Source organism: Scyliorhinus canicula, chromosome 9 (genome assembly GCF_902713615.1).
Source record: "Scyliorhinus canicula chromosome 9, sScyCan1.1, whole genome shotgun sequence".
In the NCBI taxonomy this organism is placed as follows: Eukaryota; Metazoa; Chordata; class Chondrichthyes; order Carcharhiniformes; family Scyliorhinidae; genus Scyliorhinus; species Scyliorhinus canicula.
Genome location: NC_052154.1, coordinates 168140196 through 168161812, shown reverse-complemented (window position 1 = coordinate 168161812; position 21617 = coordinate 168140196). Strand labels below are relative to the sequence as shown.

The following is a 21617-nucleotide window of genomic DNA, read 5'->3' as shown; positions in this document are numbered from 1 at the left end:
GCACTTCACAGCTGCAGGTTGTGTTTGCTGCTTGCTCCTGATGGTGGCTGCAAATGCCTGGAAGCTGCTGTTGCTGTTTCATTCCTTTTCTGTAGCTGGAAAGAAGGACAATTTTTTCTAAGATACCCGGGTCCTGGAACACTGGATATAGGGTGATGTATGAGTCCAGAAGGCAATCAGGTTTGAAGCAAGAAGATACTGTGGAACCTGATGGGCCTCCTAATGATGCCGTTGAAAAAATGCTTTTATAGATTGCTGATGCTTTTGTTGCTGGTGTAGTGAGTGTTGCATACAATTGGCACGTCAACATAGGTTAAACACGCTGGAAGTCAAGGATGTTTAATTGCACCTTGAGTGCCACTGGAATATATGCGGATGCCAGGGTTTGGTTCTGGTGAGATCGTGCCGTGTGAGAGGGCTTGCACATCTGCACTTCCTGTATGGAAAATGGAATTGATACATGGACCAAGTAATACATTGATGGACAGGTCATTTTGAAGACAACGTTCTGGACAAATAACATATTCTCAGGCTTATCCTCCATTTCTGTTGAGGAACCTGAGAGGGATGATACCGTGTGTTTTGTTTGTGAAAATTAGCTGATACAGCTTTGTATTCCAATCAATGTGGAACAGTGATGTTTTCTTGTTGTTTAATGGTTAGTGTGGCATGTGGAATTTTTAAATTCATTTATGGGTTTTGCTGGCTAGGCCAACATTTATTTCCCATGCCTGGTTGCCTTTAGAAGGTGGTGGTGAGTTGCCTTCTTGAACTGCTGCCGTCCTTGAGGTGTAGGTACAGCTTACATAGTTGATTTTCAAATCTTTGTTACTATTGACTGTTTAATAAACAAAATATTCTCAAGTGGCTGTGTAGGGTGTGTCTTCTGACTGCTCGTTCTTTGGCTGCACAATGCCTGAAGGCCTAATGTTTGTTTGTTGCAGCCTCTTCCGCTTCTGTGACCTAAAATGAGGCAAGGGGAGGATTCGCTGGCCTACATTTCTGAAGAAGGGGAAGAGGTGCTCTCTCACTCTTCTGCTATTCTCTGTGTTGGTGTGGCTATCAGGTAATGATTCTTCCTGTCTTGGAAGTCTGCTGCTGGGGGAGCTGCCAGAGGGGGAGAGAGAGGAGTGAGAATAGAATAGAGTACCTTCAATGCAGAAGGAGGCCATTCGGCCCATCGAGCCTGCACTGGCCCTTAAAGAGGGCACCCTACTTAAGCCCATGCCTCCGCCCTATCCCCATAGCCCTACCTAACCTTTTGGACACTAAGGGGCAATTTAACATGGCACATCTTTGTACTATGGGAGGAAAACGGAGCACCCGCTGGAGTGTCGCTGACATTCCACTTTGTAACTCCACTTTAGAAACAGGCCGCACTCTCATGTCTGCATCAGCTCCAGGGTAACCTGCTCCAGACGCTAAGCTTCTGACTGGGACCCAGCTGGGTCCTGGGGTACAGCAGAACCCTGACTGCTGTCCCCCCTGGATGTTCCTATCTCCACCTGATGTGCATCTGTGGAGCTCACCAGATTGTTCTCCAAAAGCTTTCCCACTACTTTTGCCCACTAACGTGTGTGTCTCTGCGCTGTGTATGGTGGCATCCTTGGAGCTCTCCTCTGAGGCGTTTTCTTGGATGGTGTGGAGGGGTTGCACACCCGGGAGGGTGGTACCGCAGATGGACTGCCATCATTGGATGGAGATCCTGCGGGAGAATGGCATGAACAGGGATTGAGTGGGATGGGGGGTGGTGGAGGGTGCCAAAAATTGGGTTTCACGATATGCTGATGATTTGTTATTAGATATCTTGGACCTGATGGGCGGCATTGGGGTATTTTTGAGATTTTGGGGGAATTAGGCCGGTTTCCGGGATATAAATTGAACATCGGAAAGTGTGAGGTGTTCACGATCTATACCAGAGGGCAAGAAAGGAGATTAGGGGAGTCGCTGTTAGTGTGGTGGGGACGAGCTTCAGGTATCTCTGGGCCCAACTGCATAGATAGAACTTGGCTTGACACCTCCTGCGCCCGTAGCCTCTGGGACTCCTTCAAGCGGCTATGCATCTGCTGGAGTGACACTGATATCTCTCTCTGAATGTGCCCAGATTATGCCCCAGAAGCCTGACCACTAACATTTCCCACCGAGGTGCGTGTATATGTTCAGGTGGAGGGTGGGGATGACAGCTGTGACATCCTCGGAGCTCTCGGTGGAATCCTTGGAGCTCTCCTCCGAGATGGTCCCCTGAGAGGTTGGAGAGGGTGCCACTCAGGATGTGCTGGTGCCATCAGCTGGAGGACCTGCAGGAGAATGGACATGTGGTCAGTGGAAGGGATGGGCAGTCAGTAAGGCAATAACGTTTGACAGGTCCTCCGGTGGTTTCTCACCTCTGCGGCATCTGCCAACCTCTGCATTGGTGACCGCCCTGTCCACGGCCACACTGGTCACTCCAGGGCACGCTCCACGAATGTGGTAAGGATCCTGATGTCTGACACGCCACCGCCAGTCTTGGGCCTCTCCCAGCGATCATGGGAGAGCTTTCCTGAGGAGATACAGAGAGGGCATTGTTATCCACACGCACGGTTCACCGTGGTGGGAGGGGCGGAGGAGGTGAAGGAAGGGTTGGGGGTGTTGAAGGGGGGAGGGTGTGGAGGAAGGGTTGGGGGGCTGAAGGGGATGGGGTGGACACCCTGTAGGAGTCTTTCCAAGGCCTGAGTATTAAGCCAGCCTTTACGTGGGGTTCCTCCCTCATTGTTAGGCCTTGGCTTAATAAACAGAGCAGACACACAACCTGGTTAAGATGGCTTTATTAACCCAAGCTTAATTTTGTGTACTCGAGAGATGGACCTGGATAATACCAAAATCGATCTGCTGAACACTGAGAAAAACACATCAATTATACTATTTCCAAAAATCAACAGCTCACCCCAGATGGACTTGTTCCAATCCCTGAAGCTGTCATGTTAAAACTATCCAATAAAAATGTGACCAACCCATGATTTAACTCCATCCTGTCACCTGCTGTTTACCAAGGTTCTGTGTCCATTTTAAGTTGTTTTTCCCATCCTAATATTGCCCTCAGATCCTGTCCAGCTAGGGACAGGATGTCAGAATTGGCATCCTCTTTACTCCATGGATAGTTTCAGAGGAGCAGGATATCAGAACTGGCTTCTGTTTTACTTCATGGATTGTTTCAGAGGATATTGAGGGCCACTGATAAAACTTGTTCACTCAGTCCACTATGTAATCTGCTGACCCACATGTTGTGTGTCTCAAAAACATGAGCAAGTTAGCTAGCCTAAATCCCATCAAGCGTTGTGGCGACTGCTTGTAGCCAGAGTTTATCACTGCTATGTCCTAAAATACAGGTTTAATGGTTAATAATGATTACCGGGTATATTTTCTATAATTAATCTCAATCCTTAATAAACTAACTAATGTAAACGTACTCTAGTGGCTTCCTAGCTATTCAGTTTTAAGAGCTCTCATTGCTGGACACCCTCTTCATGCCCCGGGGCGCAGCAATGGCATCTACTCACTTGTACTGCACGGTGTAGGTCATTGACCTTCTTCCTGCACTGGGAGCGAGTCCTCCTAGTCACAGTCCCCGAGCTCACTGTTGCCACCACCCCATCCCAGACGGCATTAGCTGCCCTATGGCTGGCCCTCCTGGACCCTCGGGGGAACAGGACACTCCGCCTGGCTTCCACAGTGTCTCGAAGCATCCCCAGGTCTGCATCCCTGGCTCTTGGGGTTGGTATTCTTGGTGCGATTGTTGCGAGCTGGCTCGGATTGGCTGAGCAAGAGCTTTTTAAGTGCTGCTCGACCTTGGTAGCGGGGGGGGGCTGGCATGCGTGGCCCCAGCGAATCAGCTGGCCAGCCTTCATTTGCGGCGAGAAGCCCGTGAAGCCTGGTTAGGTGGCCCAATTAATGTTGAATAGTGTTGCCGGCCGAGCGCCGGGAAGCTCGCGGCAATTCCCGCTCGCTGCCACGCTTTGAAATCTTTCCAGAGAATTACGCCCTAAGTTTTTTTTTAGGAAAGTCAATGGGCTGATCTTGGGGTTTTTGTGGGCAGAAAAGGCCACATGGGCGCGGTGGACTTTTTTAGAATGGGGGTTGGGGGGGGTGCATGCTGGCATTGCCAAATTTGATATATATTGACTGGCGAATATTGCGATGGTGAGGAAGTGGCAATGGAGGAGAGTCCTGTCTGGGGCGGGTGGAGCAGCATCATGCAGGGGAACATGTTTGAGGGCATTGTTGTTATCGCCTTTGCCATTCTCACTGGCCAGGCACTCTGTAAGCCCAGCGGCGATGCAGTATAGGCAGCGTTTTGGCTGGAGGATGTGTGGTTGAGTGCCGATCTGCACCAATCATAGGTTTGTGCTGGCCATGGTGGATGAGGGGTTTCCGGGATGACGGCAGGTGGGGATTGAGTATTTCAGGGACTTGTTTATAGGGGGGCAAATTCGTAGGGCATGAGGAGTTGGAGGAATTTTATGAGCTGCCCAAGGGGAACAGATTCAGGTACTTGCAAGTGGGGGATTTCGTGAGGATAGAGGTGCCATCCTTCCTGGGGCTGCCACCTGATTTTTGATTTTGATTTGATTTATTGTCACAAGTACAGTGAAAACTATGTTTCTGCGGCCAAGCAATGTACACATTACGTACATAGTAGACACAAGAGAACATTGACAAATGATACATCGACAAAACAAAGCAAATACATGAGCAAGAGCAGCATAGGGTACCATGAACAGCATTCTTACAGAGAACAGATCAGTCGGAGGGGAGTCATTGAGTAGTCTTGTAGCTGTGGGGAAGCTGTTCTTATATCTGGATGTGCAAGTCTTCAGACTACTGTACCTTCTGCCTGATGGAAGGGTCTGGAAGAAGGCAATGCCTGGGTGGCAGGAGTCTCTGATAAGGCTGTCTGCCTTCCTGAGGCAGCGGGAGGTGTATACAGAATCAATGTCGGGGTGGCAAGCTTGTGTGATGCGTTGGGCTGAGTTCACAGTCTGCAGTTTCTTGCGATCTTGGACCGAGCAGTTGCCATACGCAGGCTGCGATGCAGCCAGATAGGATGCTCTCTATCGCACATCTGTAGAAGTTTGAGAGAGTCGATGCAGACATGCCAAATTTCTTTACCTTCCGCAGGAAGTAGAGACGTTGTTGGGCTTTCTTGACTGTTGCATCAACATGAGTGGACAAGGACAGACGTTGGTGATGGTGACCCCCAGGAACTTAAAGCTATCGACCATCTCCACTTTGGAGTCATTGATGCAGACGAGAATGTGTTGTGCTGCGCTTCCTGAAATCGATGATCAGTTCATTGGACTTTCTAACATTTAGAGAGAGGTTGTTTTCGGTACACCATACAACCAAGTGATTTATCTCCCTCCTGTAGTCTGATTTGTCGTTGTTTGAGATGCGGCCCACCACAGTCGTATCATCCACAAACTTATAGATTGAGTTGGAGTTAAATCTTGCAACACAATCATGTATGTATAGGGAGTACAGAGGAGGACTGAGCACACTTCCTTGTGGGGCTCCGGTGTTGAGGACTATTGTGGAGGAGGTGCTGTTGCCTATCCTGACAGATTGCGATCTGTTGGTGAGGAAGTCGAGGATTCAGCTGCACAGGGATGGGTCAAGTCCAAGATTGCAGAGTTTGTTTATTAATCTTGTTGGAATAATGGTGTTGAAGGCGGAGCTGTAGTCTATGAACAGCAGTCTGACATAGGTACCCTTGTTGTTGAGGTGTTCGAGTGTTGATTGCAGAGCCAGTGAGATAGCGTCTGCTGTGGACCGGTTGCGGTAATATGCAATGATGTTGCAAGACAAGCTGTTATCGGAGGATGAGATAAGGGAGGGTAGGGTGTCGGATATTTATAAGGAATTGATGAAGAGGGAGGGCCCCCCGACTGAGGATATTTGGCGTAAGTGGGAGGAGGAGCTGTGTGGGGAGGTGTGGGCTGGGAGGTGGGAGGAGACGTTGTGGAGGGTGAAACCGTCCTTTTCGTGTGCAACGTGGAGCCTCATCCAGTTTAAGGTGGTACACAGGACCCACATGGCGGTGGTGAGGATGCGTAGGTTCTTTGCAGGGGTGGAGGATAGACGTGGGTGGTGCGTGGGCGGCCCATGAAACACGGCAACATGTTCTGGGTCTGTCCAAGACTGAAGGGGTTCTGAGACATAATGTCCGAGGTTTTGGGTGTGGGGGTGGTTCCGAGTCTGGAGGTGGCAACATTTGGTGTGTCAGAAGACCCGGGAGTCCGGGGGTGTGGGGGGGCTTGAGGCCGATGTATTGGGCTTTGCCTCCCTTATAGCCCAGAGACGGATGTTGTAGGGCTGGCGGACTCCGAAAGCAGGAGTGTGGGTGAGCGACCCAGCAGAATTCCTGAGGTTGGAGAAGTTCAAGTTTGCTCTGCGGGGGTCGGTAGAGGGGTTTGCACAGAGTTGGAAACCGTTCATCAATTTCTTCAAGGAGAATTAAGGGGTCAGCAAGGTGGAGGGGGTTTTTAGGGGGGAGGGCAAGGGGGTTAAAATGGGAAAGTTGGGAGAAGCAGGGTGTTGGTGTCAGGGGGGTTGGAGGGTGTGGTTGTTTATTGGGTTGATGTGTCGTCCTTCTGATATTCTGTATTCTGTGTATATATATTAAATGCCTTGAATAAAAATTTTAAAAAAATGTCTGCCATGAACTCATGTGACAGGTCATCTGCATGGTGGCCAGTAGATGCTCACTTCTGCACGCAGGCCAATCTTGATGTCAGTGACCAATCTGTCCTCGACCACACCCCCGCAATTGCCAAGCCTATTCCTCATAGGTCCGGCACCCTGCCGCCCATCTGGGTCCTTTCCAATCTGTTGTGGACAACTACTGCGGGTACAGAGCGGACATTGAGCCGCACGCTTCATGCACCATGGAGCTATGGGAAGGGTCAGGTGTTCGCACTGGCAATGGGCATGGGTAGGAATGGCAGGCAGGACTCATGCCAGGGGACCGATGCCAACTCACCCAGTGGTCCGGTGGCGGTCGTTGAGCTTCTTGCAGCAGTGGGTGTCGGTCCTCCTGGTGAAACTCCACGTGCTGACAGCCACTGCCTCCCAGGTGGCACTGACTGCCCTGCAGCTGACCCTCTGACCCCCTCGGGGGAACAGAGTGTACTGTCTGGACTGCACCACATCCAACAGTCTGGCCAGGTTGACATCCCTGAATCAGTGGGTTGGTCTGCATGGTGGCATAGCTGTGTGCTGTTTGGGCTTTCCTCTGCAGGATTAGGTTAACAGGTGCTCCCCCTCATTTGCAGGGAGCTGCCAAGCGAAGTCGAGGTCAATTAGCAGGTGGGACAGTCTTTTCTGGCATGAAGCCCGTGGGGCATCATTAAATCCCCTAATTAATGTTTGATACCAGTGACAGCCTCGCCGGGTCGGACGTCAGGAAACCCCCGGCTGTTTCCGCTCGCTCCCACACTTGGAAACATTTCCGTAGGATCGCACCCAACATCTGCGTCTCAGTGAAGTACGATTTTCCTCACAGAATATTTTTTCATTGTTGCAATATCTGGGACAGATACTACAAGCCAACCTGACATCAAACAAAAATAATATATTTTCGATATATATATATTGCCTGCGAGCAATTTTGAACGGCAGGATGTTTGTTGTTCATATATTGTTGTGTTGAATCAGGCAACAACTCATATCAATTAACCAACATTTCATACCCAAGTTATGAACTGCAGTGAATTTACATTTTTCTTCCCTATATAGTACCCTTGTTTATTTCTAAAATTACACTTGCCATTATTGGACAGTCTGTGCTTTGCTTACACTTTTGAATTGATAATTTCCAGGTTTATGTTTTCTCCAGTGGGAATGACCTGCACTATTTGCTGTACATTTTGATCTGTCTGCTGTGCCCTATAGGCTTAAGTCGTATCTCTCTTCAGACCTGTGTAATATAAATGTTGGCTTGCCTTTTCGCTGTTGCACAAGTCTTGAAATCCCTGACCTCCGCAATGTGGATCCATTTACGAAATGGTCCACTCATGTTATGTACTTGTTAAGTTTCACGAAGTAAGAGTTGATTTCTCCGACTGAATTTGATGCATGTTCAAATATAAAAGCAATTTGCAATCGGTATCATAGAATTTACCGTGCAGAAAGAGGTCATTCGGCCTATCGAGTCTGCACCAGCCCTTGGAAAGAGCACCCCAATCTGACTCTAGGATAATAACCCAATTAATGTACACGCATAACATAAGAGGCGAAAACAACACGAGCCTATTATTCTCCCCTTTGCTTCACCCGAACAATAAAGAGGAAATAAAAGATAAACCGAGTCAATTCAGCCTCTCAAGAGACAAACTACCGTTCAGGATCGCTCGCACTGACAGGCCTTAGCCGTTGATGGCGGCGCCCGGCCGCCGGTTACCAGGGAAACGCCGTCTCCAGGAGACAGCCCTGACAACGGCGCGGGAAGGAGGGGGGGGCGCGCGGAGCAGAGTGATGGCGGGTGTCTGTGGCTGCGGCCTTGTCCTGTCCCTTTGGTCGCTGCTCTGTCTGCTTGCGCTGGCGACGAACGAGGAGGACAACAAGGTACGGAGTGAGGGGCGGGGTGGGCTGACCGTTGGCGGATGCAGCCGCAGCTCCCGGCCGGCCCAACACAATCTTCTGCTGCCGGGAGCGCGGCGGGGTGGGCGGCCGGCCCCGAGGCCCTTCCAGTCTGAACTGGAACAGGTGATGAGTAGAGGGGCGGAAACCTACATGTTTAGTCAATGAATGTGCCGCCCTGTCTCACTCCTTAAATTGGCAGAGACAGTCCTCTCACAACTACCTTCATTCAAATAGTTTGCAGGCTGGCTCACTCTCCTGGATCATGATCGCCATTGTGTGTTTTTCTCCCATGAATGCCGTTGTTGACAACTCTCCAAGTTTATTATTTTTGAGCGTAATTACGTGCTTAAAATCGTTTTAAGACCCAGAGCAGACTTGATTTTAAGATGGCAATTCTAGATAGATGTGCTTACTTTGCTCGGATTCCAATGCACTTTGTTGGGATTCAAATGCTAATTTTATTAAACTGGTTGATTAATAATTAATTTCTGAGAAAACAATTCTCCCTGGCGCAGTTGTTGTGGTTCCCCGGTTGTGAATTTGATTTTTCGACAGCAAATTTCAAACAGGAAATCACAAGCGGTGTCTCGTGACTGATGCCCCGTGTGCCGTTTACAGCTCAATATAACTTTTTAACTAAAGAACAGATGAAAACATGAGAGTTGTTATGTGCCCGAGTGTTGATGTGTAACATTGAAAACATATTCTGTATAGTTTACATAGGAATTAGGCGCAGCAATAGGCAATTCAGCCCTTCAAGCCTGTTCTGCCATTCAATCAGTTCATGGCTGATCTCATTTGGGTCTCAAATCCACCCCCCCCTACCTGTTCCCCATATCCCCTTAACCTGTTTTTGTTATCAGAAATATATCTAACTCCTTGAAACCATTTAATGACTGATTCCACCGCACTATGGGGCAGCAAGTTTGAGAAGTAATTCCTTCTCATCTCAGTTCTAAATCTACTGCTTCTCAAACTATATTGCGACCTCTCGTTCCAGATTGCCCGACAAGGGGGAACATTTGGTCTACGTTTACTTTATAATCTTTTTTAGTATTTTATATACTTCGATAAAATCCCCTCTCATCCATCTAAACTCCAGTAAGTATAAGCCCAAACTATTCAATTTCTTCTTATGTCTGGTGTATAGTGTTTGATTCTGGTCGGCACACTACCAGAAGGATGTGGAGGCTTTAGAGAGGGTGCAGAAGAGATTTACCAGGATGATGCCTGGTATGGAGGGCATTAGCTATGAGGAGCGTTGAATAAACTCTGTTTGTTCTCATTGGAATGACGGAGGTTGAGGGGCGACCTGATAGAGGTCTACAAAATTATGAGGGGCATAGACAGAGTGGATAGTCAGAGGCTTTTCCCCAAGGTAGAGGGGTCAATTACTAGGGGGCATAGGTTTAAGGTGAGAGGGGCAAGGTTTAGAGGAGATGTACGAGGCAAGTTTTTTTTACACAGAGGGTAGTGGGTGCCTGGAACTCGCTGCCGGAGGTGGTGGTGGAAGCAGGGACGATAGTGACATTTAATGGGCATCTTGACAAATACATGAATAGGATGGGAATAGGGGGCTACAGACCCAGGAAGTGTAGAAGATTTTAGTTTAGATGGGCAGCATGGTCGGCACAAGCTTGGAGGGCCGAGGGGCCTGTTCCAGTGCTGTACTTTACTTTGTTCTTTGCACTCTTTCATCCCCAGAAGCAAGCTGGTGAACTTTCTCTGAACTGCTTCCAATGCCACGACATCCTTGCTCAAATAAGCACTAAAACTGGACACAGTCCTCCAGATGTGGTCTTACCAACACCCTATATAATTGCAACAACACGTCTCTACTTTTAAACTCCAGTCCTTTTGCAATAAATGCTAACATTCTATTTGCCTTTTTAATTAAATGCTGCACCTACATACCATCTTTCTGCGATTCATGAACAGACACCCAAATCCTTCCGCCCAGAAGCATTTTGAATCTTCTTTCCATTTAGATAATAATTTACCTTTCTATTTTTTCGACCGAAATGGATAACCTCACACTTATCTACATTAAACTCCATCTGCCAAATTTTGGTCCAATCTCCTAGCCAATCTATATCTGTCTGTAAAATCTTTATCTCCTCTTCACTGCCTGCTTTCCCACCTATTTTAGTATTTCACACTCTGCACCTGCTTGGAGATCATTTATATAGATTATAAACAGTTGAGGTCCAAGGACTGACCCCTGTGGTACCCCGCTAGTTACAGTTTGTCAGCCAGAGAAGCTCTCATTTATCCCGACCCTCTGCTTTCAGTCAGTCAGCCAACCCTCAATCCAATCTGGTACTCTACCCCCAATCCCTTGCGATCTCACTTTTTGCTCCATTCTTTTATGTTGCACCTTGTCAAACACCTTCTGGAAGTCTAGATATACCACATCCACAGGTTCCCATTATCACCTTGCTGGATATGTCCCCCAAGATCTCAAGCAAGTTTGTAAAGCATGGATTGCCCTTCATAAAACTATACCGGCAATGGTGGATTGAGCTTTGTCTTTCCAAATGTTCAGTCATCTCCTTCTTCATGATTGTTTCCAGCAACTCCCCACCACAGAGGTCATGCTAACCGGTCTATAGTTTCCTACTTTTTCCCTCTCTCTTTGAATAGGGGCAACACGTTAACATGTTTCCAATCAACCAGGACCCTTCCAGAATCCAGGCAATTCTTAAATATCATAACCAATGCATCCACTATCTCTGCTGCCACCTCCCTTAATACCCTAGGGTACAGGCCATCAGGTCCCAGAGACTTATCTGCCTTTAATCCCATTAATTTATTCAATATCATCTCCATAGTGATGGTTATTGCACCAAGTTCCTCTGCAAATAAACTGTAGTTTTTGGAAAAGTTTGATTGTCTTCTACCATGAAGACAGAGGCAAAATATACTGCTTCAGTGCCTCTGCTGTCTCTGTGTTCCCCATTATTACTTCACCAGTATTTCCTCTAAAGGGCCAACAATTACTTTAGCTATTCTCTTCCTGTTTATATACTTCGAGAAGCTTTTGGTATCAGTGTTTATGTTTCTGCTAGTTTTCTTTCATAGTCCATCTTAGCTCTTTTGATTTTATTTTAGTAGCCTTTTGCTGAACCTTAAAGTTCTCCCAATCCTTCAGCTTACCACTAGCTTTTGCACTATGCTATGACCTAGTTTTTACCTTTATGCCTTCCTTGACTCCTTGTTTAGCCATGGAACATTTTTCTTCCTTTTACAATTCCTCTTCCTCTCAGGAATATACTTTAATTGAGAGATATTTAATATCTCCCTGAATATCCACCATTGTTCCTCAACTGTTCTACCCTCAATTATTTGTGTCCAGTCTACTTGGGCTAATTCTTTCCACAGGCCTGTTTGAAATTCTAGCATGTTGTGATCACTCCTTCCAGGAGTATCCTTAACGATAAGACTATTTATCAACCCTTTTTCATTGCATAATACTAAATATAAAATAGCCTGCTCCCTGGTTGGCTCCATAACATATTGTTCTAAGAAACAATCCCTCATACTCTCTTATGAAATCTCCCTCAATGCTACCCTTTCCAATTTGATTAGTCCAATCAATATGCATATTAAAATCACGCATATTTACCACTGTGCCCTTCTCACAAGCCCTCATTATTTCTTGGTTTATACTATGACCTGCTTTGGAAGTATTGTTCGGGGGGCCTGCGAATTGGTCCTACCAAGGAGTTATTGCCCTTGTTTTTTATTTCCACCCAGATTGATTCAACATTTTGACCCCTGGTACCAATATAATTTCTTAATACAGCCTTGATGTCATCTTTAACCAATAAAGTAAGCCAACCCCCTGTTCTGTTATGTCTATTCTTTCGGAATGTGAGTACCCTTGGACATTCGACTGCCAGTCCCGGTCCTCCTGAGACCACATTTCAGGAATCCCCACCAAATCATACCAATTTGTCTCTATTTGTGCATCAGCTCATTGACCTTATTCCGAATACTGTATGTATTTAGGTATAAGGTTTTTAAATATGTCCTACTGATTTGTCTTTCCCTTGCAGGATTTTCTTGTGCACGATGCTTTTCATACATTCTGACCTCCTTTATTAATCTCTGATAACACTCCGCCACACCCCTAACTTTCACTCCCACGGTCACCTTACGTTTTGATTTTTTAATGTTTTCCTTTCCCTTCATTAGTCTGTCCCTGCCTGTTCATCCTATTAACCTCTACCTTCTCCTCACATGCTGACCTGCTGCATTGGTTCCCATTCATTAACCATTATATTTCTTGTTGTTTTACCCTTCCCTTCTCTTCCCCCTCCCCACTCCCATTTGCTAGTTTAAAGTTCTTGTCACCACTCTCTTTATCCTTTCAGCTAGAACACTGGTCCTAGATTGGTTCAGGTGGAGACCGTCCCACCGGCACAGATCCCTTCTATCCTAATACTGATGCCAGTGTTCCATGAAATGGAACCCCTCTTTCCCGCACCACTCCTTGAGCAGCTGCATTTTGAATGCACCAAATACTAATTTATCTACTTTCTAGTAGATTATTGTAAACACCAGCGTTAGGGAAATATTTGGATAAAATGTCCATTACAAAAAAACTAGGATCAGCTGTGGGAGATAATTAAATGTGAGATTGATATGTAGCTATGATAAATTCTGACTAAAATTAAATAGGTTAGAATCTCTATAAATTCTGACTAAAATTAAATAGGTTAGAATCTCTACTGTGCAGAAGTAGTCCATTCGGCCCATCAAGTCTGCACCGACCCTCCGAAAGAGTACTCTACCCAGGTCCACTCCACAATTCTGTAACCTAACCTGCACATCCTTGGACACTAAGTAGCAATTTGGCACGGCCAATCCACATAACTGCGCGTCTTTGGATGCATCCAAGTTTGAAGTTCCAAAGGTAAATTGAGAGGTAACATGGATTTTTAGTTTTTTTAAATTAAAGATACACACAACGAATATAGAAGGCAATAATACAGAAAAAAATTTCAAACATGGAAAAGGAAAGCAGAACTGGAACTTTAAGAGAAAGTAGGTAAGAAGTCTGACTTGTCATCATAGGGTTTTCCAAAACACATAATCAAAATACAGTCAGAAAAAAAAGAGATCACTTTGACATGTAGATATTTTTTTATTTGGGAATGATAGAATATCAGAAATGCTGATGGGTGAAGAACATGTATCCCAGGAATATTGGGGAGGGGGAGATGGGAATTGGATATAAAAGCAAAGAAATATTACTCAATTTCTGTTATTGGTTCAACTACAGCTGGAATATTGTGCAGTTACATTATTAAAAATCGTGACTTATCTTGATAAAAAACTACTCTCTCAAATATGTTTTGATTGCGTATTAACATAATTACTGCATCCATCAGATTTAAGTTTGTTTCATTGTTGTCGCTATCTTCATCTAACAAATAATCCAGCATTAATAAAAATAGGAAATACTTGAAAATGTCAGCATTTTCTGGCAATATCTGTGGAGAGGGAAACTGAGCAACTGCCTAAAGATAAAAATAATCTGAAATTAAACATAAAAGTAACTTGAGTGTAATCTTATTTCACATTTTAATACAAAACAAAAATGGAAGAACAGTTCCAGCCTTTCCAATAAAAAGAAACATGATATTATTGTCAACGTTGCAGCTTGTTCTTTCAAATAATCCCAACATTTCTCTAATAAGAAACAAAACAAACGAAAACATTTTAGCATTCACATTTGTGATTTTTTTTGAAGAATAAGAAAACAAGCTCTTGGAATATAAAGATTCCTTTTGAAATTAAGTTAAATGCCCAATTGGTTACCCCTGACTACTCTTTGGATTGTAAGCATTTGTGAAGTAAAATAATTGCTTTTCCTTGTTTGCACACCTGAAACCTCATTTTGAAAACCATTAAAATAAAAATCTATTCAAAGTTTGTTAAAGATATATTTTGGTAAATACCAATCTTTTACAATCATATAAGCAGCCTGAATTGTTTATTTCTTACTGAACTATAAAGATTTGTTTAGAATTTAATTTGAACTAAATCTACTCCAAATTTAAAAAAATATATATTTTTAGTGAGGTATATATATGTATATATATATATCAGACACAATCATATTAAAAAGCAGGAATACACATAACAAATACTTAAATATCTAACACTCCACCAACCCTCCTCACTGCCCTCCATCTCCCCACCTCCTTTTTAACCCCCACCCCCCCCCCCCCCCCCCCCCCACCCCCACCCCCACTGCTGACATCTTAACTGTTTTCAAAGTAGTTGATGAATGGCTGCCATCTCCAGGCAAACCACGCCACAGTCCCTCTCAAGACGAACTTGATCTTTTCCCAACCTGAGGAATTCTGTGAGGTTGCTCACCGAAACCCCCGGTTTGAGTGGCCCCAGGTCCCTCCACTCCAACAAGATCTGTTTCCGAGGTACCAGGGAGGCAAAGGCCAAAAAGTTGGCCTCTCTCGCCCCCTGGACTCCCCGGTCTTCCGACACTCCAAAAATTGCCACTTCTGGACTCGGGGCCACCTTCACGCTCAACACCTCAGACATAATATGTCAGCAAACCCCCTCCGGAATCCCTCCAACTTCGGACAGGCCCACCCGTGCACCGCCCACGCACTGCCCACACCTATCCTCCACACCTTCAAAAAACCTACCCATCCTGGCCACCATCATATGTGCCCCATGGACCTACTCCAAATTTCTGTTTTGTGCATTCACATTCTAAAAATTAAACTTCCATTTCCCGCAGTGTCTTCATGTTACTTTAAGCTAAAAGCAATCCCTGCCTTGAAATTTAACTGAATATATTTAAAAGAAAAATTCTCAGACGGTATATGCGCCAGTGTGATGGTACTGCAAAGCATGTTACTCTCCCCAGAAAATGGATGCACCGTTGTTACTGATTACTTAAACCCACAAGCTCAAAACCCTTTTGGCCACATCCCCATGATTCGACAGTTGTAGGATTTATATAATCTGAGAAAGTTACAATTTACTTGTTTGCAGAGGATTTGTGCTGGCCCAAGCAAACTGATGCCATGATAATTATGTCATTAGTGCGTCTTTTGGAGGACAGTGTGCACCTCTGGGAAATTGACAGCATGGCAACCAATGGCACGCCGTTCTTCCAGATTATTCAGGCATCTCTGAAGTGCAGAGTTCATAGAGGATATCCAAATACCAATTGCTGTGCCACTCGGAGACTAGATATTCTACCGGGAAACATAGATGTTGAATTAATTTATTTAAGAAAGATTGTTGGACTTTATTAGTGATAACTTTTGCTGCAATAATAGTATACAGCCTAATATTAAATCAAGAACCATTTGGCTTGAAAGTCTCAGTGGTTTACCCAATAATTCAGCAAATGAATAATCAGAATTTCTGAAGAGAATTGTCAATATTTATTGCCATGTCAGGAATACTGCTTTATTTATTTTACCTTTGATTGGTAAATGCCATATGCATTTTTCTTTCCCTTACAATCTCTGTCGTAGTCTCTTCTCAGATGTTGGAGTTGAGTCTTAGGGTCTAATGTGATCTAAATAAGTGTGTTTTTGAAATGGCTGTATAGTATGAGTATTTTTGTTTTCCTTCCACTGGCTAGTTTGGTGTGATTTGCCTAGCTCTCTATGTGCTTAGTTGCTTCATTCTTAGTAGCTTTTGCTTTCATTTTAACTTGTTTGTAATTTCCCGATTGCGATTGATTGATTGGCTTATGCAGCAGCTGTTTTTTAAAATATTTTTAATTCTCCTTTTTCACAATTTTTCTCCCGAATTTACACTGCAAGGATTGGTCTGATCAATTCTGGATGATTATTTTGCAGTTGTTTAGACAGGCACCAAATAACTTTAATTTCTTCATATTCTACTGCAATTTGCATTTCTTACAGAGTTGATAACAACGGAGGATGCTGGACATTTTGAATCTTGATAATCTAGTTAGTGCCTCAGAATCATGGGAGTTTGCGAATTTAATGGGAGCACAGAAGTCAAAAAAACATAATCTTAAGAGATTTGATTGCACAGTGCCCTTTTCTTGAAATAAGCAAGCGCTGACAGATCCAATATTGTGTGAGGCAAATACACCCTTTAGTGTAAATACAGTACCAATTTTTTCCTATATTTATTTATTCATTCATTCATAGGATGTGGGTGCCCCAGGCAAAGCCAGCATTCATTGCCCATCCCTAATTGCCCTTGAGATGGTGACGGAGAAGGCCTTCCTGAATTGCTGCTGTCCATGCAAAAATACCATCCTCAACTCCACTGTCTTTGCAACCATCACCCCTTCTCAACCTCTTTTTTCTTCTTCGAAGCCTATTGGTTACACCTCCCTGTATTTATCCAGTTTATGCATCCGAAATAGGAATTGCCTATCCAAATCAGAAGCCTAATGCTTACTTCAGGTCCCTTTGGATCACACAGGAGCAAAGCAACCAAACCGGCAGTATCTAAAGGCAATCTCTGAAGTCAACCATCAAAAAGACGAGTAAATAGTTCATAATTGTAGCAATATGCATCCAGGAGGAGACACCTCCTCACCTTACAACTTATCTGCTCCCCTGAGCTGGCCAATCTCTTTTCCCTCTCCTACCCATTGGGCAGCACGCTAGCATGGTTAACACTGTGATCCCAGGTTCGAATTCCGGCTGGGTCACTGTCTGCAGAGTCTGCACGTTCTCCCCATGTCTACATGGGCGTCATGAGAGTGCCTTTAAGAATTGGATGTTTAAGAAATGTACCTTTAAGAAATGAAGCTGATCATATTACTGAAGTAATGTCACAAGGGGGGAGCTGATCTCACTTCTGCTTTTTGGGAGTTTTAGTTTCAGTTTGAAGAAAGCTTGGGTGTGGCTGTGAGCTGCATTGCTGGTGATCACTGCCATGAAGGACTATCTCAATCCTTTGGTGAAATCGGAATTCTAAAAAGGTCTCAGTATTGAATACAAATCTATGTGCGTCTGTTTGAAGGATTTGTTAAGTCGTTTGGATGTGTAAAGGAACAGTTTGCAGGATTGGGTAGTATTGTATTATTTTCAGGGTTATCTTTGAAATAAGGGGTGTAAGAGATCCAATGTTTATTTAAAAGGTTAATCTGAGTTCATGGAATAAACATTGTTTCGTTTTAAAAACCACGTGCCCATAATTGTAATACTACACCTGGGGAACAAGCCGTGTGCTTCAAAAGCAACAATCCATTAAAGGTGGGGCTGGTTGAACTCCATGATACATTTTGGGGTTCTGAAAACACCTCTTCCATAACAGTGGGTTTGCTCCGGTTTCATAAGAACATAAGAACTAGGAGCAGGAGCAGGCCATCTGGCCCCTCGAGCCTGCTCCGCCATTCAATGAGATCATGGCTGATCTTTTGTGGACTCAGCTCCACTTTCCGGCCTGAACACCATAACTCTTAATCCCTTTATTCTTAAAAAAAAACAACTATCTATCTTTATCTTAAAAAATCCTCTCACTAGTCCAGAAAGACGTGCTGTTAGGTCATTTGGACATTCTGAATTCTCCGTGTACCTGAACAGGCGCCAGAATGTGGTGACTAGTGGCTTTCATAGTGACTTCATTGCAATGTAAGCCTACTTGTGACAATGAAGATTATTATTAATAAAAGCTGCTTCAGGGGCTGGAACCAGCACTTGCAACCTGCTGGTAATAAATAAACAAGATTGGCAAATCTACCTTTGCATGGTACTGCCACTGTCCTCAAAAGTACCACCCTCAACTCCTGTCCTTTCAAACCACCACCCTATCTTAACCTAGTCCATAAGCCTGTCATCGATTCCCAAACATTTCCTCTTCCCACAACTCCATATTTGAATATCTTCATATTGATTTGTACTCGTACAACAAATCCTAATAAACATCACTAATTTTACACTCTTGGTGGTCTATATTCCTGTCCTCCTTCTCAGTCTCTCTGGTCTTTGACAGGGTCAATTATGCCATTGTCCTTTGATGCCCGATCTCTAGTCTAGCACAATGGTACATGCCTTGCTTGGTTCCATTCTTAACTGTTCAATCGCAGCCAGAGGATTTTCAATTTTTCTTGCGTTTTCTGAACCATTATCTATGGAATACACATTAGGATCTATTCTTGACTCCCTTCTGTACTTTTCTACATGTTTTCAACAGCAAAATAATTTGGAGGACATGTAGTCAATTTTACAGATATCCAGATGATATCCAGCTTTATCTCACCACAACCTCTCTGAATCTGAATAATCTCCATGTTAGCAGACTGCTTGTCCGACATCCAGTCTTGGATAAATCTTAGTTTCCTCCAGAACAAAACCGCCATCCTGGGCCTCCACCACAAACTCATTACTGGCTATCATCTCAAGCTGAATCAGAATGTTCACAACCTCAGCATCCTATTTGATTGCTAGCTGAGCTTCCAAATCCCTCCATCATAAAGATTACCTGCTTCCATCTCTAATGTCATCTACATGAACCCATCTCCTGCTGAAATTATCATTCAGTCCTTATACCACTCCAAAAATATTCCAGTGCTCTCCTGATCAGCCACTCGTCCTCTACTCTTCATGAACTTCAGCTCATTCTTATCTCTGCAACTTGCATCATAACCTAAAGGTTCTCCTCACCCATCAAACTCTGCTCACTGAAAATTTGTCTCCCAGTATGCCAATGCTTTTAATTTAAAATTCTCATTTATATTTTAAATCTTTCCTGGCCTTAATCCGATCAACTTTGTAACCCTTCCAACCCTACTTTTAGAAAAAGTCAGGCCTTCAAAGAGATGGTTTGGGTACAAGCTAAACATATTCCCATGAGGAAAGAAAAGGTATTCAAATCTAGAGCTAATCAGGTAATTAAAGATAGGGGCTGGATTCTCCGATGGCTCATGCCAGAATCGGGAAACACAATTGAGCAGAGAATCGGTTTTGTCACCAAAATTGTGGTGGGTGCCGGTTTCACGCCAAATCGCAATTCTCCGGTTCCTCAACAGCGGTGACAATACATTTCAGAACACTACAGTAAACACCGTTGGCGTATCATTAGCGGACCTGACCTGGTATTCTCCGGGGCCTCCGCAATGCTCTGCCTCCATTCAGGCAAATTCCCGGCGAGATTCACTTGTGCTTTTAACAATCGGGGCTGTGGGGCGGGGTGGTTGGGCATGGAGCGCCATTGCCGCGGCTGCCAAGGCAGCCGTGCATGCTGCTGACTGCCCACTAACTTGGGGCCATAGGGGTGTCCCCACAGAGCACCCCCCTAGGTGCCCTCTGGCCCCAGCCGACCTATCAGCGGGATGGATGCTCCAGTGCAACCAGTGCCATCTTGTTCGCTGGGATGTGTGTATGGGGAGAGCGTAATGTGTATATGTGGCTGCAGCTTGTCAGCCTCCCGAGTCGCAATCAGGGACCTGCCGAATCCCGCACTGTTTCCCATTGGAATCGATTGTGTTACACATGGCGCCGGTGTTAGTCCCTCTACGGTCGCTGAATTGGTCCAGGTGCAGTGGCAGATTTTCTGTCATGGATGTCCACGAATCCTGCCCTGGCATCAACACTTAGCCTCAGGAACGGAGAATCCTGTCCATAGAGGTTAAAAAGAAACTGAAAAAAGAGGCAAGTGATAAATGTTCAGAATTGAATAGAGAATCAGGCTGAATAAAAATGTCGGGGAGAACTGAAAAAGGGAAATGAGAGAAGCAAGTATATGAGAATAAAAACAGGTAACCTAAAAGGGAACCCCAAAGTCTTTTAGAAACATATACATAGTAAAACAATAGGACGATTTGGGACTAAAATGGCAATCCTTTTGTGGAGGCAGGGAGCATGGCTGAGGTATAAATGAGTACTTTTCAGCTGACTTCACTAAAGAGATGCTGGCAGTGTCACAGTGGTCGTGGAGAAATAAAGTAAAAGGTACCTAAAAAGGTTGGCAATACTCAAAAGTAGAATAGTCGCCTAGTCCAATTTGGATGCACGAGGGTAGTACGGGTGAAAGTTGTGGAGTGACTGTTCACAATCTTACTTGGATATGGATGTGGCGTTAGAAGCAGTTCAAAAAGGAGGGAAAGGATTACAGGCCAATCTGCCCAATTCTGGTGGTTGACAAATGTTTAGACACATTAATCTGGGCTAAAATTAAGTGGCACATGGAAAAATACCAGTTAGTAAATGAAAACTAGCTTGAATTTGTTAAAGGTAAATCATTTTGACTAGTTTAGAATCATAGAATCTTGCAGATTTCAGCCACTTGACCCAGCATATCTGTGCCAGCCAATAAAGAGGAATCAAGCCTCATTGCAACTTTCTAGTTCTTAGCCTTATAGATTATGGCACTGTAAATGCATATCCAAATACTTGTTGTAAATTGGGGTGGGGGGGGGGGGGGGGGGGGAGGGGAGAAAGAGAGAGAGAGGAGGGGGGGGGGGCGAGAGAGAGAGAGAGACTAAATTCCCTTCAAATCCATCTACCAATTATTAGAAATCTATTCCTCCTGCTTCCTGGTCCTTGTACAGAGCTTATGTAATAGTTATAAATCAGTGTGCAGAAAGCTGTACTGTTGGTGGTTTAAATATTCATCTGTTCTATTACAGAATTTTGAAGATATCAGGTGCAAGTGCATTTGTCCACCATACAAAGACAACGCAGGTCACATTTATAACAAAAATGTATCACAGAAGGATTGGTAAGTAGGCTTCGGTCTCAGAATATTGAATTTCTTAAAAAACAGCTATTATATTTATTTTCTATTCTTCATTAGCCTCTCCATCAATTTTCCTGTAAAAGTCTGTGGGCAGAATTTTCCCATATTTTTTCAAGAGTGTCAGACTCTGACTGAAACCCGGCGTGTAGCTCTCCAGCTTTACAGCTGAGTTTTTAGTCCAGGTTTTTAAAAAAAAAATTAGAGTACCCAATTATTTTTTTCCAATTAAGGGGCAATTTAGCATGGCCAATCCACCTAACCTGCACATCTCTGGGTCATGGGCT

The 21617-nt window shown here is 44.6% G+C and overlaps 1 protein-coding gene and 1 long non-coding RNA gene across 4 annotated transcripts in view; one reads left to right on the top strand and one right to left on the bottom strand.

The window, feature by feature from the left end:
* Window positions 1-1999: 1999 nt before the first annotated feature.
* LOC119971882 lies at window positions 2000-8904 on the bottom strand. Of its 3 annotated transcripts, none has more exons than XR_005461938.1 (3): window positions 8837-8904; window positions 2385-2539; window positions 2000-2297 (listed from the first exon to the last, which is right to left on the bottom strand). It is a non-coding gene; the product is annotated as an uncharacterized LOC119971882 (long non-coding RNA). The 3 variants fall into 3 exon arrangements; XR_005461937.1 differs by lacking the exon at window positions 8837-8904 and adding an exon at window positions 8339-8436; XR_005461936.1 differs by lacking the exon at window positions 8837-8904 and adding an exon at window positions 8372-8428.
* Window positions 8458-21617, top strand: part of tmem9b (TMEM9 domain family, member B) — a 73747-nt gene continuing 60587 nt past the window's right edge. The window contains exons 1-2 of the mRNA XM_038808147.1: window positions 8458-8598; window positions 21224-21315. Of these exons, the coding sequence (XP_038664075.1) occupies window positions 8509-8598; window positions 21224-21315 (182 nt within the window). The 5' untranslated portion in view covers window positions 8458-8508. The remainder of the gene's footprint in view (window positions 8599-21223; window positions 21316-21617) is intronic.